Source organism: Cyrtonyx montezumae, unplaced genomic scaffold, assembly GCF_038088225.1.
Source record: "Cyrtonyx montezumae isolate F1298 unplaced genomic scaffold, pur_monq_1.0 scaffold_3, whole genome shotgun sequence".
NCBI classification, from domain to species: Eukaryota; Metazoa; Chordata; class Aves; order Galliformes; family Odontophoridae; genus Cyrtonyx; species Cyrtonyx montezumae.
In genome coordinates this window covers 38123142-38148673 of record NW_027072034.1, presented here as the reverse complement: position 1 = coordinate 38148673, position 25532 = coordinate 38123142, and the positions used below count along the sequence as shown (strand labels likewise).

The following is a 25532-nucleotide window of genomic DNA, read 5'->3' as shown; positions in this document are numbered from 1 at the left end:
TTAATGTTCTTTCTGCTTCATTGTTACAAAGCTTTGTTTGTTTGTTTGTTTGTTTATATTTTTGTCTTATAAAAGGTCTTGGTTCAAAGCTCAGTAGTATTGAGGAATATAAGTAACGGCAGCTGTTACCTTTGCAAGGGGTCACTAACATAGTGGTGAGTAACAGGATGTAAGGGCTGTACAAGCAGAATGCCCTTCCATTTCCAGCCATAGATTTGTAGTAAGAAGAAAATTGCTTGTTTTTTCTTTTTTTTTTTTTTTTCTTATTTAAAACAAGCCAGCAGCAGCATGGGTGCTTCTTCAGTAGTCATCTCATGGTAAAAGCAATTCAAACAGCCTAGAAAGGCTGAGAGAAAAGTTTAGTCATCATTTGGACCAAAGACAGATGTAAATTAATACATTATTGGGAACTTTTAAAGAACAACCTTTCTCCAAGTATGAAATAATTTTCAAGAGAGGCGATTGTTCAAGAAAAAACTTTGCACCAGAAACATCACAAGCTGTTTAGTAGCTGTACAAAATATTATCTTCAAATAAGTTTTTGTAAAAGCAGCCAAATTTGACAACTTATGTCTTACAAGGATAACCAAATATAGCCATGTGTTCAAGGAGGTCAACAAAAATCAGTCCCCAGTTATCCCTTCCAATGTATTATATGAACCTGCTAATTTAAGCTGCTTTGTCTTTCCACCTCACTGACCCCTGCTGATTTCTCTCGAGTACAATGTTAAATTCAGCACTCATAGTGCTCTAGGGACCAGGGGAGCTGAAATGTCAACAAGCGAATAGAAATGAGTTTCTCTCATTGCTCAAGACCTTTGGAAGGGTAAAATGCATCACAACAGAGCTAACTTCCCATACAAGTGGATGTGGGGAAGGGGAATACTCTACCTTCAGACCCTGGGGAAGACATCACATTTAATATCTTCAGTGCAGGTAGGTTCAGCTTGCCTGAAAATGCAATGAGGAAGAAAAGACAACATGAACAAGGAAGGGAAGGACAAGCCAGTTCTGTTAACTTGCTTGAGAGGTCAGAAAGCAGGGTGGAGGAAATAAAACCACGAGACTCCAAGTTTGATTTTGTATTCACTTGAAGCATCACTTTGGAGGTGCTCCAATAGAGAGCAGTGCTAGACTTTACATGGATCTGTGCAGAATTAAGTGGGTAGGCAGTCCAGAGAAGGCGGTGGCCATGTTGTGTCGCTGTTTCAAGAATAAAGACTTTGTACTCTGTCTGGAATTTGTGTGAGACCTCAGTGGCGGTCCGGCTCACTGCTCCTGGCAGACATCCCAGTGGCTGCTGCATCCAGAACTGGGGGAAGGGAGATGGAGAGCAAACACAGTAAATCCACTCCCACTTCCTCCCACGCACGTCTCTGGGGATCAGACTGCTTAGCAAACCAAAGAGCAAGAAGGAATTTCAGAGCGAGAATAATAATTTGTTAACTGTGCTGTTAAAAGGAGCTGGCCTTTTTTATTAACTTGATGTTTATTGTGGAACTGGAAATTGCTATCTACTGTTTCCTTGGATTTCTGTAAGTTCAGCAGTACTAGTTTCAACAGTAAGTTGCTGTGCTGATTTCTAGAGAATGGTGTTCTTTCAGAGTTGTGGATTATGTTATTTTTTGTTGTTGTTTAACAGATAGGAAACTTGACAAGCCTTAGGCCCCATTACAGTGTTCGCTGCACTCACAGCAATGCCAGTGGTAGCAGTGCTTTCAGAAGGAACCAGTCCTTAACAGAAAAAGGTGAATATACGTATTTAAATTGATTAAAAAAAAAAAGAAGTATTTATTCTAGCCTTTCAATAGGGACACTGCTTGTAAAATGTCTTGCAATTAAACGAGGAGCATCATTTCTTATTGTGCCACAGCTGATGATATTAAGTCTGAAACGTCTTCAGTGCTACTCAGTTCCTCAGTTGAAATTACAGTGTTGCTAACGGATTGTACCAATTCTCTGTCTAAACATCACTGTGACTGCTGTCAGCAGCCAGATGAAACACATGAAAATGTGGGGATGCAGTGGAAGGCGGCAAGGGTGCCGCACCAGCTTTGAAAACTTTTCAACACCCATAGGAGAGAAAGAGAAAGCAGGGTGGCAAAGCAAAGATTTCTCATGGTCTGGATATTTCACATTTTGATCACTTTTCAAGTGAAAAAACTAATACTTTCAATTTACTTCAGTATTCAGCATGAAGATGAGATTTGCCAGTCCCAGAGCAGCCAATTTATCTTGTGCATCTGGATGGCTGTTTACATGGTTCCAGTGAAACATTTTCTGCAGATCTCAAGGTCTGCATCTATTCACAAGCAAAAAAAGTGCATTCCCCTCACCATTTTTTTATTTTATTTTTTTTTTGTCCAAAGCAAATAGTTGCATTTTATTTCAGCAAGCATAGGAAATTACTTCCGCACATAAAGTGTGCCTTGACAAGAAAAAATATGTATGTTTTGAAACAAAAAAGTTATTTTTAGGTTTTAAAGTCCAAGGTGAATTCATAGAGTTGGCAGGTAGAAAAATGGTGCTGTTAAACTTGTAAATGGCATTAAACTTGGAAGTTCTTTTTCATAATGATATTTATGTTTTTGGACGGTTTTTATTAATATTCAAATAAAGGCACCTCCCTGAAGTCAGTAGATGGCATCCAAATACAAGAGCATCACTGTCATTTCCTAAGAATTGCACTGTAATTACTAGTTCCCAGACTGGCTTTTATTTTGTAGTTTCTAAACTCCCAGTAAGGATTAGTTTATTTTCCTGAAGTTAAAAGATAGTTTGATGTTATGTAAAGAGTGAGGTACTATATTTACATATTACTGTCTCTTGTTTCACTTAATAGAAATCTTCATTTCAGTGAAGACCAACAGTTTTGTGCTTCTACTTAGTAACCAACATCTTTAACACTGGTTTGAAGTCTTCCTGTGAAACATGAGTCTCCCTGAAGTAAATGGTAAATGAAAGCAGGTCGAATCCTGTAAAGCTACATTCTATGCAATGTCCTCAGAAGTGGTCTCTCTTAACTTGCAATGTCTGCTCAAGAGGGCTCTGCAGACATTCGGAAAGTTGGAGACTGCATTGTCAAGCCCTGTCATAGCCACAGGAAGTGGCAATATGATTGTGATGATACAGGATAGTTAATGAGCAGCTTCACAGACAGGATCACCAAAACTGCTGGCTCTCATATTTTTTTTTTCATTTTATATGTATTTTATATGTATTTCTTCTTTTTTTTTTCTTTCCCCAGCCAGAATTATATGACAAATGATGTGCCTTTTCTATACAAGGGGAAGCCATGAAGTTTACCACGAAAGACAGTGGTAGGAAAATGTATACGGATGTCTTGTATTTTTAAATGTTGTGCATAAGAAAATGTAAACAGATCTCTAAAAATAAAAAATGCTGAGAATCTTAGAGCAGTTAATATGGATTTCAAACTAGATCTTTTCCAAAGAATCATAGAAGGTTGGGAGGGACCTCAAGGATCATTAAGTTCCAATGCCCCCACCACAGACAGAGCTGCCAGCTGCTAAATCTAGTACTTACTAGACCAGTACTTACTCGACCAGGCTCAGGGTTCCATCCAGCCTGGCCTTGAACACCTCCAGGGACAGGGCATCTACAATCTCTACAGGCAACTTGTTCCAGCACCTCACCCACTCCCTGTAAAAAAAACTTCCCAGACATGTAATCTAAATCTCCCTCTCTTTAGTTTAAAACCATTCCCTATTGGAGGCCTTTCAACCTGTTTTTCTAGAAGGCAGAGATTTAGGAGCATAAGTAGCATATTACATTTAATATAGATTTATTGCATTGTGGTATCTCTTAATGAACTAGCAGTTAGTAGATGTATTCTAGTATATATACTTGACTTCAAGTGAATTACATTAAGCAACTAATATATGAGCTGAGACAGACTTCTAGGAAGATTTGCAAAGTTAAGCCCATTACTGCAACTTTGATTCTGCAGAAGGAGCATGGATGAAGGTGCTGTTTGTAGCACTGTGTCCAGTGGATATAATACTCAAGCTGTTGCCATTTTAACCAGTTGCATGACACGGAAATGCCTGCTTAGATTGGTGCAAAACTTAAGAAAGAAATACACAAACAAAATTCCCGTGCAAATGAATATAAAAAAATACCCGTTTCAGAAAATTCAAGAACTTTTGTAAATATTCAGGAGCTCCATCTGCTGGCAGTATTTGGTAGCATCTGCACAATCCTTATAGTATTTTAATAATTGCAAGTACATTATAAGGCTTGAAAACATTTTTGTTCTATTTCCCTTTTAACTTCAGGAACTGCCTATGCATTTGGCTCATTTTATGCTTGTTTCTAAGAACCTGTGTATCAAGTTCTCCAAAACCCAATTTTTTACTAATACTGGCTGATGATCTTGGTATTGGAGATGTGGGTTGTTATGGCAATGATACTATAAGGTAAGAATTCTACAAAATAAATTACCCCATCCTGTTACATTTTAGTTGGGGGGGGGGGGGGGGAAAGCAACAACACCGATGGCAGTATTAGAAGATTCCTCATTAGCAGATCGGTTTATAGAGATACGCTACTCTTCAAAGTATGTTTAAAGTAAAATGTTCTACAGTAATTCTTGTGGGAATAAAAATTATACAAGCATGCTTGAGTGACTTTCTTGGGCTTCTAATCCCTAGTGTAGTTTTCAGTCTGGATGTAGATTGATTGATAGAATGATTGCGTATATATATCTCACATCTATTCTCATCTGTTACAGTCTTGCAAATTGCGTGCCCCATATCTATTAGTGTAATTTTTTTCACTATGCTTCATAAGCTTGCGATATGAAGTAGACCTGACGTATCTTTTCTTTATGCATCAATAAAAATGCTTTTTGAATATGATTTTTCTCTGTAGGACCTCTCACATTGATGGCCTGGCAAAGGAAGGAGTGAGACTTACTCAGCACATTGCTGCAGCTTCTGTCTGTACTCCCAGCAGAGCAGCCTTCCTGACTGGCAGATACCCCATCAGATCAGGTTGGGCTTCTCTCTAATAGTTAACTGCAGTTTGTCTAGCCATTGTTGCTATTAAAAATCCCTTTAAACAATGCATTACAAAGTCTAGTTGATCTAAGGCTTTGGGACAGAAATGAAGATGACTAGATTTACTGATTGATTTCCGTGGGAAAATCCCCACAGAAAGCACATGTGATGTGGTTAAATGACAGCACAGAAATGGATGAAAATAAAAACAAGCACCAAAGGTAGAAACAAAGAAAACAGTAGTATAAACACTGAATGTAGTGTTGAAATTATATTAAACAACATATTTTGACTAACCTAATTGACATTTTTATAATGAAATCTGTTAGTGTGTAGAATAGTTCTCAACAATAAAACAGGTTTAATTCAGCCATTTAGAATCAAGACAGAAAACCGTCCACGTTATCTCCCAGTATTCAAGAGGGTAGCTTGTCTGATCTGACTGACTTGCTAAAGGAGCTATACCTTTGTGGATAAATGCTCTGGGTCAGTTTTTTTTGTTGTTGTTTGGTTTTTGTTTGTTCGTTTGTTTGTTGTTTTTGTTTTGTACTTCTTTCCCTTTAGTTCCTTTTTAGCATCTTACTGTGATGGGACTTTAATTGCCTAATGTCCAAACATAGGCATCTCAACACCGCTTTCAACACTCCACCTGAACCATCTGCATTGGTCTAGCAGATAAAACAGAACACTTGGAAGGGATGTTCTTCTTGAGGATCAATCAGAATACCTTAGAGCATGCTGAATGTATAATGAAAAGGCAGCTGAATCTCATTCAATAGGAAGAATAATCGGAAAGGAATGAAAAATCTGAATTCTGGCTTGCTTTATTTTAAAAATTGTTATTCCTCTCTAGGCATGGCATCCAACACCCAACGGCGTGTTCTGTTTTGGAATGGGTGTTCTGGTGGGCTCCCACCGAATGAAACTACTTTTGCCAGAGTACTGCACCAGCAAGGTTATTCTACAGCACTTGTAGGTATGAGGCACAGAAACTTTCTATCTGATTTTATTCAAGTGAGGATTTTTCTGTAAATATTTTTCTTTGTCAGAATGTTCAGGATCAGATAAACCAAAGTTTTAAAAATCAACAGGGGTTTTCAAATTCCGCTCACAACCCAACTCCCAGTAGTGTCAACACAATAAATGTGATAATTCAGAAATGGGGATTGTATGGAATACAATCATGGCAAAGAAAAATAATTGCAAAGGAGGATCTCTTGTTTTCCCAATACAATTTGATTTAGGAGAACTGATAGAGATATTCAGACAGAGCAAAAAATACGTTGTCTGACAGTTGGTACCCAGGCACTACAGTGGTCTTAATTCACTCTGATGGCTAGATTTTCTGTTACTTATCCTTCTTATCATACAGACTAAAAATGCCCTAATTTTCTGCAAAAAAAAGTGACTGAAGTGAGACAAAATAGCTGGAAGAGTTCTATGGCCTCTAGTGGGTTTTGGATCAGAATCCATGTTCAGGAAAGAAAATCCTATTAAATGTTTGCTATTTTTTCCTGAACAGTGATTAAATGATGTGTCCTTCAAGCACCTCTCAACTTTATACTCTTCTAGGTAGCCAAAGTTATTGTGTGCTTAATTGTAATAACTGTGATTTTCATGCCTCTACTTGGCTCTAGCACACTAAAGTGTCATTCAATTCCTAAATTGAAACGAGTCTCAGTGATATACAGGTTCATACAAGCTTGTGCAAATGGGAGATTGTTGCAGTCTGGAATAGTTTATTCTATAAAATGCACTCATATATAGGACCATGGAGCTTATTAGCAGTTCTCTGAAGTTATTTGTCTGGTTAATAGGCCCAAAGCCCATGGTTATAGGCTATGTCCTTCAGTGTCATGATAATTACAGTGCTCTGTAAAATGACTTCATTGTGCTTCATTATCAGGGTATGACATATTCTGATATGTCCAATTGTACCTGATAATTAGAGTGGCCTATTTTGCTATTCATTTTAGGAGAGATAGTGTGTACAACTTATTCCTGAACTTCATTTTTGAATTTGAAGGTCGACTCTAAATTACATGTAAACTAGTTCATATTTTTGTTCTTGGCTGTTTCTTTTGGCACAAGGGATTCTCCCCACCAGGCCACATGTTAATTAATGACCACTTTATCATATGAGAATAATAAAAGCCTGAAATATTGCAACCACACTGGTTCTTAGAGAGATCTCTGAGCTGGACCATTGCCCATGTGGAATTGTGTTAGTTAAGTAAAGAAAAAGAGCTATTCTCTCAGATACAGTGCCAGGAGAGCCTGTCCTATTCCAACTACCTCCTCCCTTGGCTGCACTATAACTGAGGAGTGCAGCCAACCTTTTAGAAATAAAGGCAGACTCACGTGATATAAATGATTTTGGATTTAATACTTCTGTTTTGTATTTCCAGGGAAGTGGCATTTGGGTGTGAACTGCGAATCCCACCACGATCACTGCCACCACCCTTTAAATCATGGCTTTGAATATTTTTATGGCATGCCTTTTACCATTCTGAATGAGTGTCAAGGCACTGATGACCCTGAACTGGCCAAGTCTTTGCAATATACATATTGGTTTTACACACAAATAATCTTCCTTGCAGTGCTTACACTTTTGTTTGGAAAACTTACCGGCTTATTCTCAGTAAAATGGAAAATAATAGTATGTGTGACCATCCTTGGTCTCGTGTATTTCCTTTCCTGGTTCTCCAGCTATGGATTCACTAAGTACTGGAACTGCATTCTGATGAGAAACCATGATATCACAGAACAACCAATGAATCTAGAAAAAATGACTTCTAATATGCTGAAGGAGGCAGTTTCCTTCATTGAAAGGTAACCAACAAAAAGTGTATAACCTTTTAAGAATTTTGCAAATATGTATGGGAACTGTTGAATCACAGCCTGAACCACTGATTGATCACCTGAGGCAAGCACTGAGTCAGCTGCAGGAGCACAGGTGAAGGCAATGTACCTGTGTGATTGGAAGGGGTGGAGCCTGGCTCCACCTCTCCCAGTCCCCATTTAAGGGCTGACCACCACCAGGGAAGGATTTCTTCTTGGAGATCCCTCCCATGTGGAGTCATTGATGAGCCTCAAGCATTGTAAAAGGTGAGCCACCCTTTACTTACCAGTAGTCTGTGTACCATCTATATAGATCCATATAGGAAATATACCATCCTCCTCAACATCTCCTCTGAATTACATCCTTTTGAATTATCTGCCCTACAAAATAGCACAATTGCTCTGTCATACACTATTGGGTTACACTGCTGGCATGCTGAACTACCTGCTCCTAGTGCTTGCCAGCAGCAGTTCACTGTTTTCTGGCATCCATTTACCTGTCAGAACCATATTGCTGTCCTTCATCTTTTACATAGCTTGTTAGCCTCCCAGGAAAAGGAAGATGATTTTGTTGTGTTTTTGATTTGTTCACAAAGGAGTTTTAGCCAAGGACTGGGCATGTAAGCAGTAGGAACAGGAAAAATGATCCTAGTCTGATGGATGAACTCTCATATGAAGTTCCATAAGTTCATATTTTACAAGCAGGAGACTGAGACTTGTTTTGTTTTACCAAAGTATCTTTCACTTACAATGCAACCAGATAGAGTTAAACTAATTATTAAGTTCTTAGCAGTATTCATGTGGCAAGTTGTGTGTCAGTCTGTAGGCTATGAGTTTTCATGTTCATTTATTTTGTGTTCTATGCATATCTAATTTGGAACCAGAGAAAAGGCCCACTACTATTTTGGTCTTCATAAAGAACCAAAATCTTTGAAGGGTGTTTTAATCCTCTCTGTCTTCCCTGGCCTCAAAAATGCAAGATATCAAAACTCAAAGTTTTTACTCTGGTCTCCCCATTAATTTCTAGTGAGGTAATCATTACCACGTCACTGTTATATTTTGTTTGGAGTGGTATTTTTCAGAAAGTTGACTACAGTTGTTTTCTCTTATTTCAGAAACAAGCATAGACCGTTTCTTCTCTTTTTTTCCCTTGTACATGTTCACACCCCACTCATTACCACAAAGGAGTTTCTTGGAAGAAGCAGGCATGGCCTATATGGAGATAATGTAGAGGAGATGGACTGGATGGTGGGTAAGTAAGTGGTGATTTTGAAGGAAATAATATATTTAAATGTGGGAGATGACAGAACTCGCTATTAGAAATCTTGCCTTGGACACACAGTTAGTTTCGAAGGTTGACATTTCACTACAAGTACCCTTTTCTGTTTCTTGGTGTGAAAGTGGAAACTACTACTATTTTTTAATTGACACACTTCAGTGTTGCAGTGCTAAATTTCTGTCACAACAGACTCTCATAATGAGTTTGTCCCCTTCTTTCTCATAGCCCCTATTTAGATATGGAAAGGCCACTATCAGATCTCTCCAGATCCATCTCTTCTCCAGGCTGAACAGCCCCAGCTCTCTCAGCCTGTCCTCACAGGAGAGGCGTTCCATCCCTTGGATCGTTTTCATGGCCCTCATCTGGACACACTCCAACAGGTCTATGTCTCTCTTCTACTGAGGACTCCACATCTGAATGCAATACTCCAGGTGAAGACTTGCTGCTCTGTGGTAGAAGGGCAGGATCATGTTCCTCAACCTACTGGCTATGCTTCTTTTGATGCAATCCAGGATATGGTTGGCTTTCTGGGTTATGAGGATACATTGCTGGCTCATGTCCAGCTTGCTGTCCACCAGTACCTACCTCCAAGTCCTTCTTGGCAAGGCTGTATCTATCCTTACAATCCCCAGCTTGCACTCACGTGGAAGGTTACTGTGACCCAGATGCAACACCCTGCACTTGAATTTGTTGAACCTCATGAAGTTCTCCTAGGTCTACTGCTCAAGCCTGTCTAGGTTTCTCTGGATTAAGTCAGACAATCAAATATTATAGAATCACAGAATCACCAAGGTTGGAAAAGACCTCCAAGATCATTCAGTTCAACCATCCATCTACCATCAAAATATTGCCACTAAATTAAGTCCCTTAGCACAATATCCAAACTTTTCTTGAACATCTCCAGGCATAGTGACGCCACCAGTCCCTGGGCAGTCCATTCTGGAGCCTGACTACTCTTTCAGAGAATAAATTTTTCCTAGTATTCAACCTGAACCTCCTCTGGAGCAACTTGAGGCCGTTCCCTCTCATCCTATTGCTAGTTACGTGGGAGAAGAGGCCAACCCCTACCTTACCACAACCTCATTTCAAGTCATTGTAGAGAGCTATGAAGTCTCCTCTGAGCCTCCTCTTCACTAGACCAAGCAGTCTCAGTTCCCTCTGTCTCTTCCTATAAGACTTGTGCTCCAGACCCCTCACCAACTTTGCTGGCCTTCTCTGGACATGCTCTAGGGCCTCAATGTCTTTCCTGTAGTGAGAGGCCCAAAACAAAGTCTGGCCCGACCAGAGTCAAGTACAAGGGGACAATCACTACTCTGGTCCTGCTTTCAACACTATTTCTGATACAAGCCGGGATGCCATTAGACTTCTTGGTCACCTGGGCACATTGCTGGCTCATGTTCAGCCAAGTGTCAACCAACACCCCCAGGTTTGTTTCTTCCACACAGACTTCCAGCCATATTGCCCCAAGCATCATCTGGAGTTGTTGTGGCCAAAGTGCAGGACCCAGCACTTGGTCTTCTTGAACCTCATCTCGTTGGCCTTAGCCCAACTATCCAGCCTGTCCAGATCCCTCTGAAGGGCTATCCTGTACTCAATCAGATCAACACTTAGCCCCAATATGGTTTCATCTGTAAACATACTGAAGGTGCACTCACTCCCCACATCCCGGTCATCAAAAAAGGTATTGAACAGGACAGGCCCAATATTCATCCCTGGGGAACACCACTCATGACTGGTTGCCAGGTGGATTTAACTTCATTCACCACCAGTCTCTGAGTCCAGCCATTCAGCCAGTTCTTTACACAGCAAGGAGTGTACCTGTCCAAGCCACGGGCTGAAAACTTCTGCAGGAGAATACTGTGGGAGACAGTGTCACAGACTTTGCTGAAGTCTAGGTAGACTATGTCAAGCAGGTCACTTGATCAGAGAAGGAGATCAGGTTGATCAAGCAGGACCTGCCTTTCATGAGCCCATTCTAGTTAAGCCTTATCCCCTGGTTGTCTCACACATGATCTCACTCAAGGTGATCTGCTTCATTACCTTACCTGGCACTGAGGTCAGGCTGGCAGGTCTGTAGTTCCCTGGATCCTCCTTATGACCATTCTTCTCGATGGGATCTACACTGGCAAGCTTCCAATCCTCTGGGAACTCTTCAGTTGACCTGGAATGCTGATAGATGATGGAAAGTGGCTTGGCAATCACCTCTGCCAGCTCAATCAGCACCCTCAGGTGGATCCCATCTATCCCCCATGCAAGTGGAGTAATAGGTCTCCATTTATTCCCAAATCATGGGGAGTTTATTCTGCTCGCCTTCCGAGACTTCCATATCAGGGGTAGAGCACCCCAAGTATAACTGTTCTTACTTTTAAAGACAGATGTAAAGAAGGCACTGAGAACCTTGGCCTTTTCTTTATCCTCAGTGGTCACATTACCTCGCACATCCAGTAAATGATGGAGATTCTCCCTGGCCCTTCTCTTACTGTTAATATATTCATTAAAAAAAATGTTTTGGGTTCCATTACCCTAGTGACCAGGTTGAATTCAAGCTTTTCTTATGCCTGTCTAATTTTCTCTCTGCACATTCTAAAATATTCTTTGTACTCTCCTTGAGTTGCCCATCTCTTCTTCCAGAGGAGCTCTTTTTCTCTTGTAGTCTCAGAAAAAGTTCCCTGTTCATCTATGCTGGTCTTCTTCCCCGCCAGCTCATCTTATGGCACAGGGGGACAGCCTGCTCCTGCACCTCTAAGATTTCCTTCTTCAGGGGCGTCCAGCCTCCCTGGACACTATTACCCGTCAGGACTGAATCCCAAGGGACTGTCCCTACCAGTGTCCTGCATACTTCAAAGTGCACCATCTGGAAGTCAAAGGTAGTAGTTTTGCTGACCTTCTTTCTAAGATCACCAAGATGAGAGAACTCTACCATTTTGTGGTTGCTCTGCCCAAGACAGCTCCCATCCTCCACATCTCTCACCAGTCATTCTGTTTGTGAACAGCAGATCTAGTGGGGCACCTCCTATGGTAGGTCTCTTACCATCTGCGTCAGGAAGTTATCTTCCACACACTCTAGAAACTTCCTTGACTGCTTCCTCTGAGCTGTATTATATTTCCAGTATATATCAGGGAAGTTGAGTTCCTTCTTGAGAGCAAGGACTGGCAATCACGCTTCTTCCAGATACTTGTAGAATGCCTCATCCAACTCTTCTCCTGGTTTAGCAGTCTATCACAGACCCTCACCAGTATGTTAGCCTTGTTGGTCCACCCCCTGACCTTTATCCTTAGAGACTCAACCTTATCATTATCAGCCTCAAGCTCAACATCAAAATACTAACAGAGAGAGCCACATCACCATCCCTCCTTCATAGCCTATCCATTCTGAAGAGTTTATAGCCCGTCCATTGCAGCACTCCACTTGTGGAAGAGATCCCACCATATTTCAGTAATAGCAACTAAGTCAAACTTTGCCTGCTGCACAACGTCTTCCAGCTCCTCCTGTTTGTTGCTTATGCTGTGTGCATTGGTGTTGATACACTTCATCTATGCCATTGGCCTCCCACCCAACCCCATCATTATTCACCCAGGCTCTAGCAAGTCTTGATTTAACACCTTCCCCCTTCATATCTAGTTTAAAGCCCTCTCAATGAGCTCTGTCTGTTCCTGGGCTAGAATCTGTTTCCTCTTTTGAGACAGATGAGACCTTTGAGCAGCCACCAGGCCAGGCTTTGAGCAAACTCTCCCATGATAAAAAAAAAATCCAAATCCCTATGATTGCACTAGCCTCTTAGCCATGCATTTATGAGATGGATTTTCCTGGTCCTCTTAGTATCCCTCACTGCCACTGAAGAGTTGAAGGAAAACATAATCTGGACTCCTGACTGATCAACAAACTGCCTCATTCAAATTCAGGCACAAGCTACTCAAGCAGAGCAGAAGTACAAGGAGATAAAGAACATGTGTTGCACTGACTGCACAGGATGCAGTTTTGAGGACAAGCATCTCAAACTAAGATACTTGGGATCTAATTCTTAACAGAAAGGCCTAGATTCTTCTTTTTGTTAGATGTCTATTTTTAGACAAGGTCAATAAGAAAATGACCTGACCACTGGCTCTTCTTTTTATTTTGCATAAAACTGATGTTGTTGCTGCTTCTGTAGCTAAGGAAGCTGTTTGTAGTGATTATATTTTGATTCAGAGAGGGATGAGGAAGACTGATCAGAGGTAAATGATATACTCTGTATGAACATTTCATGTTACCAGTACTGAAAACATCCCTTATAAAGTTAGAATTGAATTGCACTCTGCAGAGTTTTTACCACTGACATCCTCAGAATGTTTTGGATGATTGTGTGAAGCCTGATTTCAGAATCCCGATGTAGTCCTTGGTGAGACAAGAGCATTTTCTATGGTGAAGCAGCACTATTGTTCAAATTTTTTTAACAGGCTTTAGGTTACACAATGGATACAATCCTTGACTCAGAGAATTTACAGCACAAACATGAGAATATTCTGAGAAGCCTGTATAAAAAGATCATTCATTTATGTTATTTTCCATTTAGCTTTTGTGGGGTTTTTGTTGTTGTTGTTTAATTTTCCTGTCTTTCATTGACACTACAAACAAATTTTGGATGCATTAAGCAGCTTTCCGTTGGGCTCTTACTTCCACAATTTAGTATTACTCTTCATTGCTTGAGGTAGTTCATAATAGAATTCACTGAGGTTGGTAGGTGTAAGGTAAATAATTCCCAAGGATGGTACTAAAAAATAGCATAGAAGATGGTGTACTTAAGTAGGTCTATACAGATGGTACACAAATAGTAAGGAAAAGAAGATAGCATATCTTTGGGATGATAAAGGCTTGCTGTGGACTCCACATGGGAGGGATCTCCAAAAAGAGATCCTTCCCTGGTGGTGGTCAGCCCTTAAATGGGGTTTGGGAGAGGTGGAGCCAGGCTCCACCCCTTCCAATCAAACAGGTATATCACCTTCACCTGTGCATCTGTGGCTGACTTGGTGCTCATCTCAGGTGACCAATCAGTGGTTCAGGCTGTGATTCAGCAGTTCCCACACAGTAGAATGACTGGCTTCACTTAATTTTAAGTCAGTGAAAAATCTGACTGTATTTCAGGACTTAATTACGTTGGTTTCCTTCATTTATAGGTAGACTTCTGGATGTTATTGACAAAGAAGGCTTGAAGAACACCACATTTATTTATTTTGCATCTGATCATGGAGGATCTGTAGAGGCTCATAGAGGAAACGTCAGATTGGGTGGATGGAATGGTATCTATAAAGGTAAGATCTTAGTGACACGTGCATGCATAAGATTGCCTATTAAAAAGAAAGCAATCGAATAAAGTATGTCCAGGTATTTTTACAAACATATTTCCTTCTCAGACTTGAAGTCAAAAATAAGTAAATAAATAAAAACCTCTTGGATTGTCCAAATGTGTATACTTCCTAATTGTTATAGGTGTGAAAAGAATGATACATGCTGTTACCAATAGTAAGGAATTCATTGAGCAAGCAATAAATGAGCAAAACAGCTCTGGGCGGCCAGGAGTCTCTGCTCCACCAGAGATATGCAGCAGGGGCCTCCCAATCCTCTTTTTATTGTCTCTTGTCTCTGCATTTGTGTTTATCTTTCTCTTCTTGGGCTGCACCGGCTGTTATTTGGGGTTTGTTCTCTGCCACCTGGTGATCGAGATGATGAAGGCCGTAGTCCTCTTCAGCTCTGATCATGTGCACTTAAGAGGAGATTTTCACTTATTTTTCTTTTGCAGTTTCTTAGAAGGTCACTGCTATCTGTTGTTCATTGTCCAGGTGTTAGAACTAAGTGCTGTGGCTCCAAGTTGCACAGGCTACAAAGTTTTTAGACAAAAGATTTATATATCTATTTTGAGACTTCTGCAAACTACATAACAGAAAAAAAAAAACACTGAAAAACACTGACACATCTGTCTTGAGTCAGTTTGATTAACAAGTACAGAACTTATTTTTATCACACTAATTATCCTCTAAAGTGTGAAAACATAAATTTGTGTCTTTTAATGTTGCTTCTTTAAAGAATTACCAGTTCTTGATATTTTGCTCCACGAATTTTCTCCTAGAAGTTCATTTTTTATCAGTCATAGCTTTATTAAAATCTGCCTTTCTGGAATTTTTTAGTTTTTTCTTGCTTCCATCTCCATCCTTGAGGTTTTAAATTTTTCATGGTCGTTCTCCCCCAGTCCACCTCCCACATGGTCATTTTGCACTGATTCTTGCTTTAGAATTAAATGCATAAATATTCTCTTCTGCTTGCTTTTTCCACTTCTTTTGCCACATAGTAGGAAATAAGGCTTTTTTTTTTTCTCTGAGAACACAATGGGGAAAAAAATAAACCAAAATAAATGAATCAGTTTCTAAAGACTACTGATTAGTATTTATCACTTTCATCCAGTTCTCTTAGATGAACTCTATTCTTCTTTCTTTGTTCTTCATTGTGTACTGTGAAGTCGTGGAGTGTTACTTCATATGAGAGTGTATCATCAGTGCAGCAAAGGATAGAGATGAAACTGATATATTTGAGATACTTCAGTCTGGACTGATATCCTCTGGAATTCTTCAAGACTCCTATACCCTGAAAAGCCACTGTGATGTTTCAGGCAGCTTGGCAGTTACTGTATAACAAAGCCTGAAAACTGTTCCCAACATTTATATCCCAGCATAAGATGCCACATAATAAATTATAAAATAGGGAGTAATAAGTAATGAATTTCATTTTGAAGAATGGATCTTGTATTGTGGCCATTCTGCTGTTCTTCAGGATTTAGTGTGTTTGCATTAGAAGTATTTGAATATGAAAGTTTTAAAACTTCTTGTTATGCATGCATAAGAAACATCTGATCTATATATCTGTCTGTCTGTCTATCTATCTATATGTTTTGGGTTTTTTTTTTTTCTCCTTTAATAGGTGGAAAAGGAATGGGAGGCTGGGAAGGAGGGATCCGTGTTCCAGGAATAGTTAGATGGCCTGGAGTGTTGCCTGCAGGCATAGTTATCAGCGAACCAACAAGTATTATGGACATTTTCCCAACAGTGGTTCAACTGGCTGGAGGGATAGTGCCTCAGGACAGGTAAAAAAGAGACTTCATAAGCTCCCCTTTTCTATTTTGCTCCCCTTTCTTATTTTATCATTTGCTCCCCCTTTCTTATTTTAGGTAGAAGTTGACTACGTGTCACACATCTTAACACTCATAAGTTAAATTCTATTAGTTGCTGAAAAAGATAGTACTCTATCAACCTTTCTACTTAGCTTTCCCCATCTTATCTGATTATATGGGGAAAAGAAAAAAAAAAAGATAAAAATAATACATGCTATCAAGGATAGGTTAGCTTACTCAGTATTCTAATCGTTGAAAGGAAACTCGGTTAACTGGGGGCAGTGAGAAAAAAAAATTACTTTGGATTAAATTTTACTTAAGACAGGTGTTTCCAAGCCTGGTTCTTTCTGATTAGGGAAGATGGAACAAATGCTCTGAATTTGGATGCCAGTAATGGAGAAGTAGGTTTCTGGACAGTAAACAATAGGTAGAGCCATGTTAGTCCTTAAGAACAAGTGAAAGTGTAGGTGAATAAGTCATTCTGAGAAAGAGCATAAATGTTCTTGTGTTGCACAACTAAACCAACTGTTAGTTAATTGTCACTATTTTGACAAAGCCTATCAGTGAGCTCCTTTTCAGGGAACCAGAACCAGTGAACTTCCCTTCTCTATGGTTACCACTTTTCCCCAGGAAAATTACAGTGCTGATCGCTTATCTCCCCAGGATGTGTGAAGTTGCAATTGCACTAATTGCTAGTAACTACTAATCACTGTCCGCCACCCATCCAGACAATTAAAACCGTCAGGGCTAATTAGCTAAACAGTGGTTTATTTTAGAAATGTCATTTGAAATCCCAGTGCTTGATCTTAAGAAGAGTGAGCCCTGCTCCCACTGCAGTGGCAGGGTGCAATTCCTGAGCAGTCTGATGACCTCGAGCCGTCTTCACCAGGGTAATCGATGGGCGCACCTTGCTGCCATTACTGCAGGGAGCAGTGCAGCACTCCGAGCACGAGTTCATGTTTCACTACTGCGGTGTGGATTTGCATGCAGTGCGGTGGCACCACAAAGAGAGTGAGTATAAACGTTCCCCCTGCAGACTGTGGGAGATGATTCAATGACCTCTCACTTCCAATGGGATAACAGGTTACAACATTTATACACATTTTGAGTAAGCTTATTGCTTCAAACACGGTTCTTTTGCAAGGTGCAGAATGGGCATTGTTAGCTATCCTGTCTTGCCTGGAGGTGAAGGGTTTTGCTCCCTGAGTAGCATAGCTTTAAGAATCTTCATGTTGCTGCAGTGTTTCTATTGCTTTCAATGTAAAAGCACTCAAGATCAGCTTTCCTCTAAGACTGGAGAAAAAGGAACTGCACACACAAGGTTTTTATCTTAAGTGGTTTGTTTTCAGTAGCCCCCACTTTATTTGTGGTGCTCTTTTTCAGCTGCGGCATTAGATAAGCTGACTGCAGCTGTAATGTTTTTCTTGGCTTTCAGGAAGCACCCAATTCTTGCTGAAGTGACCATCCATTAAAATGTAAAAGAGAAAGGGCAAGTGACTGGTAGCTGCATCCTTACTTCTGCTCAGAAACGAGGACAGCACCTGTGTGACCAAACACAAGCACCTAGCTCTGAGCTTGTGGGTTTTTGTCACTGTAGAGGAATAGATGCTTGGGTATATAATTCACATCCTGATTAGCATATCTTGGCTAAATCAATCACACCTATCTGACTGCTTCTCTCCACTGACTGTAAAGGGAGTTGGCGACTGCACTCATCTTACTGTCCTTTAGAAATTAGAATGAACCCTGCTGATTTTTGTTTTCCCCATCTATGAAGTGAGAGAAAAATTAGTGAGTTCTTGTGAGACTGCAATTAGGTGATAGTTGCTAAAAGCTAGGGTATTCCAAATCCAGCTGTAGGTATCTTGACAAGAAGCTGTTTGAAGAATACTTTGAGTAGTGACCTCACAGTGAGAGAAACTCAGGCAGCCCAGTTGGAAAGCTTGTGTTTCAACAAAGGTCAGTTAGCACTTTGACACGTTTACATTTTCTTCACGATACTTTCTGATACTATTACAGTATCAAATAGTATTGAGACAAAACTGCCTGCAGAGTGAATACCCTAAGACTGCAAAACTTATTTGTATTTGTAAATATTTCAAAATTGATTTCCCTGCTCCTGTAAAAGACGATACTGTTCTAGAACACGAGGTCATCAGGGTAATCACTGAGAACTTTGCAGTCTTTCTTGTTGGCATTAAAAAATACATGCCAGGTTTACAACACCTATATTTTTAGCCACATTGCAAGTTTAAACTTGTGCTCAGTGCTTTTGTAACTGTACCACATTCCACAGAAGCATGACCCCTTGGCAGGAACTCATGGAGCTTTCCTGATAGGAAACCAGGAGGAAAGGGACTAAAGACTTAATGTGACGCTACATGCTGTGGTGTGATTTTATTTTTGGTTCATGATCTCCAAAGATACTTCATTCAAGGAAAATGATGTAAATTACACAAGTCACACATTAATTCAGGAGTTAATCCCAGGCATGGGCACAGTGGGGACCCACAAGGGAAGAACACAGGGGGACAATCACCCCCTTTCCCTGCTGGCCATCCCTGTTTTTGATGCAGCATGGCATGCAGTTGGTCTTCCAGGCTCCAAGCGCACACTACTGGCTCACGTTCAGCTTTTCATCTACCAGGACTTTCAAGTCCTTTTCCACAGGTCTGCTTTCAACAGGTTCTTCTCCAGGACTGTACACCCATCTGGGATTGCCCCAGGCCAAGTGCATCACATTGCACTTGTTGAATCTCGTTATGTTCCCCTGGGCTCACTCCTTAAGTCTGTCCAGGTTTCTTGAGATTACATCTCTGCCTTCCATTGTATCAACTGTACCACTCAGCTCAGTTTCATCTGCAAACTTGCTGACAGTACATTTGATCCCACTGTCTATGCCATTGATAGAGATATTGAAGAGCACTGACACAAGATGGACCCCTGTAGGGCCCACCAGTCACTGGTCTTTATACAGCTGTTAACCACAGCCCTCTGGCTGTGACTATCCAACTAATTCCTTTTCCACTGAATAGTTCACTCTTCAAATCCATCTCTCTCCAATTTAGAGACAAGAATGTGGTGTGGGAACATGTTAGAGACAAAGACCTTGCAGAATTCGAGTAGATTATGTCAGTTGCTCTTCCTTTTTCCACCGATGCTATCACACCATCATAGAAGGCCATCAGATTGGTCAGGCATGATCTGCCACGCTGGCTGTCTTGGATCACCTCTTTCTCTCACATGTGCCTTCCAGTAGAACGTGTTCCATGATCTCTCCAGGAACAGAGGTGAGGCTTACAAGCCTGTGGTTCCCCAGGTCTTCCTTTCTTAAAAGTAGGAGTGATTTTTTCTTTCCCAGTCCTTTCCCGTCACCATGGACCACCTGACAACCACCGGACCCCGCAGAGAGGAGCAGGGGCAGCAAAGCACCGCCAGGGGGCAGCACCGCACCGCCATCACCGCCACGCACCGCTGGCGCGGCTCAGTCCTCCCGAGTCAGACTTCGAATGAGCAGCTTCCGCAGGGAGATCATCGAAATATAACTGCGTTTCAGTGGCTCTGCGGCAGTAGAAACTGTAGCCTGCAGCGGGAGCGTGGCCCAACCCCACTACAGGCTTGGGCGTGGAGCTGCCCCAGGAGCACGTATAGGGCCCTGGGTGGGAGCAGGGGACCTCGAGAACAGCCCCAGCACAGAGGCTTTGGCTGCCTGCGATAGCTTCATTGCCAAAACATCGGTTCTTGCATTCACTGAAACCACATTCTGAGCTGCAAGCTCAGACTACAGCTCCAGGCTTGAACCCATCTAACCTCTAGCCTGCAAACTTGTTAGCAGTACCTAAAACAGCACGGGAGCTAGAAACTCCAGTCTCCTGTGCCTCTAAATCCATCACAGTTCGCAGAGATATCTTTTAATATGTGTATTTTCCATACAGAGGAAGCCATTTCCTGACATCATACTCCTCAAAAACCTCTGCTAGAGCAGTCACGTTGCACTTTCCTAGTGGAAAGCTGAATGTATACACCACAAGGGACAGGTTTGAAGAACTGCGTTTTGAGTTCAAGTACTGTTCTCCTCCTTCTCACATTTTGTTCTCCTTGTGTATAATAAGGTTGATCTACATCACGATTTTAGTTCAGACCAGAAATGTGCTTTTGAAGCAACCCATCCTGAGTATACCCGCTCGCCATGCTTTGTTTTGCACCATGGAATGTCTTGAGGACCATAACTTCAGTTTAGAGCTTTTTATTTCCAAACTGGAAAATAGGCTCCAGGATCATACTCAATACACTCTACCAGTAGCAGACATTGAGCAGATGGGACCAGAGAGCTGACTCCCAAGTGAAGCACCCCCAAACAAGTGCCATTAAAACAACTTTTGCTAGACAGATCAGTTTTTCATAGGTCATACTACTTTGTAACACAGGTATGGAAACCGCATATAGATGTAAGGCATGTTTTATGATCCTGCAAAACACTAAAGCACTGATACAGCTCTCATTCATGCCTCTATATTATTTATGCCACTGAAACACAGCTGCTGATGGCTAGGCCATTGAAAACAGTGCGTATGAAATTAATACCACTCTCTGCCTCAACTTTCATCTATGACAGCAGTTCTGTTTCTTTGCACAATGCTGATGGACTATTAATTTAAAAGAGCCTGATTAAATATGTAATATGAAGGTGATCTAACTTCAAATGAGCTCAACCATAAGAAAATTTAATGTCTATTCCCTTTTATTTACTGGACAGGCTGAATACAAAGCCACTGTGTCTTGACACCACAATCATAAATTAAGCACTCCACCGAAGCTAGAAGTTTTCCTCTACCTCAGCACAATAGCACTTATTAGTGATAGTCCATTCCTTTCTGCTCATTAAATTGATTGATTGTTACCAGATGGGCTTGAGAGATGTTTGGATTGAAGCAGCAGGTTTTCTTTCCCTTGTATATATTACATTAACACATTGCCCTAAAATTCACATGCATTCTTCAAATTCTGTCAGAGCTACTTCAGTAGCAAACTGCACATCTCCCTTAGCTTCCTGGGGAGGGTCATACCCCCCTGCTAGTTCCAGCAGTGCTGATTTCTACCACCTTTTATTTTTTTCTTTATGACTCTCCATAACCCAGCTGTCTACTCAGCTCACCAGCACAGGTTAATTACAGTCAGCCTGACTGCATCCTTTCTAGTGACCTAACAAGGACCTGGCTTTCTCCCACTCTGCAACTTCAGTAATTCTTTGCAGCTGGGGAAAAAAAATAGATGTTAAGAATTTGCAGAATGTGAACAGTTCTCCTCAGGCACTCTACACTCATGCTCCGAATTACTGCACAACTGAGTATTGAGGAATACCCAACCTCAGTAAGCCATCAGCAACAGTGAGCCAGTTTCCTTTATTAAATCCACCTTTGCATCCTGTCTTTCAATTTCAGAAACAGATAACTGAAATCCATCTTTTCTAAATGTACTATAAAAAACCATTTCAGAGCCACTGAGACATTGTCCCTCGCAAAAATGCAGTAGCATAGCTTAGAAGGACCTGGAAAGCGTGGAGTAGAAATATGTCACCAACCAGCAACAGAAGATGTTGTTAACAGATATTAAATCTCAGATTATCTGTATGTCCTTGCTGTTGTGACACAGCACAGTCAGAAGAATAAAACTACAGAATCCTGTTCACAAAGCTCAGTGCAGGGGACAATAGACTAAAGGACAATTCAGCAGATCCCGTTGAACCAAAACAAAAATGCCATGTAGGCACGATGCAGATGTCAGCTAATTGTGCTCAGTGGCTCCAAGCATTGAAGTCCCCTTTTTTCTTCTGTCCTTTTTCAGTATCTAATTGCTGTCTTCTTGCTGGGCACAATTCTGCCTCATCTTGGAATGAGTTCAGTACAGTGCTTTCTTAAGATGCTGAGAGAAAAGTAGGGGATGAGATGAAGGAAAATGCCATCTTGAACTGTATTTCCTTTGTCATTTTTTTTTTCATTAGAAGTTACAGATCTGCATTTAAAATACAAGCTCTAAAGTTGCTAACTGATTGAATTAATTCTGTTCATTTAAAAACTATTCTCCAGATTTTGTTTTCATGGCCAGTTTTCCATCTCCCCCTACAAGAGGCATACAGAGCTTTAAAGGAACACAAGAAAGGTGCAGAGTCTCTCTACACCCAAAATATTAGACCTAACCATCCATGGAGTATATATAGCCTTGCAAGTACCCACAGCCCAGGTGTGCCCATGAGTCATTCTGAATCCCTGCCAGCTCCCAACATGTCTTTTCTCTGTCCGTGGCAACCACAATGTGTGCTTGCAAATAACTTAGAACCTGAACCAGCTTCTGAGGGATCTCCCCTGTGCCTACTGCCATTGAGCTGTTCAATGTGCTTCTGTTGTAACAGGTGGCACCATATGGAAAGCTCATTTTGCTACTCCAGTATTCCAACCAGAAGACTCTGGAGCTTGCTTTGAAAGAGGAATTTGCCCGTGTTTCGGGGATGGTGTAACCCATCATGACCCTCCACTGCTGTTTGATCTCTCACAAGATCCTTCAGAAGCAAGTCCTCTATCCGTGGACACCGAGCCTTTGTTTGATTCTGTAATTAAGAGAATAGGAAAAGCTGTAGAAGAGCACCGAAAGACACTGACTCCAGTCCCACAGCAGCTGTCTCCTTACAATAATGTATGGAAGCCATGGCTGCAGCCATGCTGTGGCACATTTCCCTTCTGCTGGTGTGATAAAGAAACCAAGAAAGCTGATGACACACTTTAATACCAAAATAGAGTTAGTTAAAAAATAATAATAATTCACGTTCACATGACTGCACTGATATACAGACAGGGAACAAATTATGCTGGAATTACTGAAAGTGATATTCTTGATGTTTTTGTTCAGTCTTTTCTTCACTAAGCCTGTAGTTTTAAACTGTTATTTTTCTTTTTCCTTTTTTTTTTTTTTTTTAAGAAATGCTCCAAACAGACCCTGCTCACGTCATCTGTATAATCTGTACCTCAGATGGATACTTCTAGATCACAGATAGCTGAAGCAAAGCTTCCTTACTGATTTTCAACTTAAGGAAATTATGATTGACAAGAGATTAAACTTGAATTGGTGCTGTTTATGCAGGTAATATGCTTGTTAAGGCAACAGGCCTGAGCCCAAGAGGTTCTCTCTTCAAGATCTTATCCTTTTAATGAAAAAGCTGTTGTATGCTTAACAGCACAGTTGCACATTAAACACACCAAAACATACTGGCCTCTAAGAAATAAAAACATTCTAGCTCATAGCAATGTTATGCCTCATCTTTATATTTATTTATCTGCCATGTAAGAGGTCCTAGGGAAGAAAAACAAAACAAAACAAAAACAAAAGCACAACACTGACAAATGTGTCTTAAAGATTAGGCAGCTTAAGTTACAATGCCAAATTCAGCATTTAAGCATCCAGCTATTTGGGAATGCTAAACCACTGCAATTCCAACTGACATACATCTTCCATGCTGTTAAATCACCTCCCTTGTAGGAGCATTGAAAATCATCCTCCAGCTGTCTGGACAAGATAGGTCCCAAATTTCACAATCCCCGAGACCAACCTATGTGTAAGCTGCATGTCCCACTTCAGTGTGAACGCTCCTGATTTTATGCGAGTGCTGAAATGCCCCAGTAAAAATGTTCTTTGTTTTGAGAGACAGTACTTTGGTTTCAGTAGGTGTTAAAAAATCTCTTGCACACACTAATCACTTCAGTGTACAGGTCACATCCTACAAGCCAAACAAGTGTCAGCACTCTGTACAGTCATTAGGGAAAGGTAGGGAATTAAAATATCTAATCCTCTCTCACTGCCCTCTGGTTAGCTGCATTCATCTCTCAATATATAATCCTAACCGGGTTCTTGCAGGGGCTTTGTGTCAAATCCAATTTTTAGGCAGAGGTTGCTGCATTTTGTGGATCAAAAAAGAAATAAATTGTGTGGCAGAGACTCAGATTCAAACCTCTAAGCCTTCCTGAACACTGAATGTTCGTTCCTACTGCATAGCTAAATGTCAGCAAGATTTTAAAGGCGGCACAGTAAGGTAAGAACAGCCCAGCAGAAGCTTCAGATAACGTTTCCTTAAATCTAGCAGCACTGCAGAACCACGCCAGCACTGCTCTGTTCAGTACTAAGGTCACTCGTGTCATTTTTTATTTTTTTTTTAACTTGTACAAAAAGGAGATAAGGCAGCCAAAGCAGCACAGCACTGACGGGCTGGTAATCCTGTACTGTGTAGTGCAGCTCTCACAGGTCTCGAGCTGTCACAGCAGGTCCCAGCCCTTTCACCAGCCTCAGGACAGAAGAGTGTGTGCGTGCCTGGCGTGACATGCTCCCTGCAGTGCTTTCAAGCAGGCTCCTGACTTATATCCCCTACATGCATGTCACCTGCCTGATCAGTCCCGATGTTATTTTGTTCTAACAGCACAGGTTGTGGCCGTGACACGGTACCAAACACAGTCTCCAGATGAGCATTTCTTTGTGTTGTTTCCTGTTGGTATCTTTCCTCTAAAAGGACACCAAGGAAATTATGTGGATGTATTCCTGCAAAAATCAAAAGGCTGATCTGACAATGACCTGCTAGGACAGATCAGTGGCAGCTTTGAGAGAAGTATCTAAAAATACATTTGTTCTTACAGCTTGATAACATTTAGATCTACATCAGCTTTGCTGAGTACTTGTCAAAAGATTTGACACTTTTCTGTGGCTGGCAGGGGTTGAAACCAGAGTGGCTGCACTTCACTGGATTCACAAGGAAAGGAAATAGCACAAAAGACCAGGTATTTTAAAGCCATTTTGGCCAATTCAGAGATGGAGGGGAAATCTTGCTGCTCAGTGAGGAGCAAAACCAGAAGCTGTTTTCCAGACTCCAGCCAGCCTGTCAATAACATCTACATTGCCAGTTCAACATAAGCTTGTGCTCAGCTCATCCCAGCACCTTTCTAACCCTGCCTATCTGATTATACACAGGAATGTGCCCGGTTTCAGGCTGGTCCAGTGCTAATGAGGCTACCAGAGGAAGGAAGGTGTTCAATTAGTAATACAGCATGTAAGTGTGGGGAAAAAGTGCTGCGGACACACTGTGAAGCCCCATGTATCCACAAAAAACCTGGGCACATCTCTGAGCACAGGGTGAACATTTCTGTCCCCGGGATAAAGGCAGGCTACAACACAAACAAGAGGGCATTTGGATTGGATTATAGGATGTCTATCACT

General features: G+C 41.1%; 1 protein-coding gene across 3 annotated transcripts; it reads left to right on the top strand.

Annotated features, from left to right (window-relative positions):
• Positions 1-1640: 1640 nt before the first annotated feature.
• LOC136051696 (arylsulfatase D-like) lies at positions 1641-23578 on the top strand. Of its 3 annotated transcripts, none has more exons than XM_065741255.1 (11): positions 1641-1748; positions 3252-3320; positions 4299-4439; positions 4894-5015; positions 5875-5997; positions 7430-7853; positions 8978-9114; positions 14296-14430; positions 16091-16253; positions 17170-17291; positions 22690-23578. In XM_065741255.1, the coding sequence occupies exons 2-11, from the start codon at positions 3265-3267 to the stop codon at positions 23058-23060; spliced, it is 1794 nt and encodes a 597-aa protein (XP_065597327.1). In that variant the 5' UTR covers positions 1641-1748; positions 3252-3264; the 3' UTR covers positions 23061-23578. The 3 variants fall into 3 exon arrangements, with proteins under 3 accessions (XP_065597327.1, XP_065597326.1, XP_065597328.1); XM_065741254.1 differs by having other exon boundaries at positions 3248-3320; XM_065741256.1 differs by lacking the exon at positions 4299-4439 and having other exon boundaries at positions 3248-3320.
• The last annotated feature ends 1954 nt before the right edge of the window (positions 23579-25532 follow it).

What these genes read in the sequence shown, in the direction of transcription:
- LOC136051696 (XM_065741255.1), top strand. Translation starts at nt 3,265, where the DNA reads ATGATGTGCCTTTTCTATACAAGGGGAAGCCATGAAGTTTACCACGAA. An exon ending in GCAGTTTCCTTCATTGAAAG is followed by an intron (nt 7,854 to 8,977) that starts GTAACCAACAAA and finishes CTCTTATTTCAG; the next exon opens with AAACAAGCATAGACCGTTTC. An exon ending in GCGGTGGCACCACAAAGAGA is followed by an intron (nt 17,292 to 22,689) that starts GTGAGTATAAAC and finishes CTGTTGTAACAG; the next exon opens with GTGGCACCATATGGAAAGCT.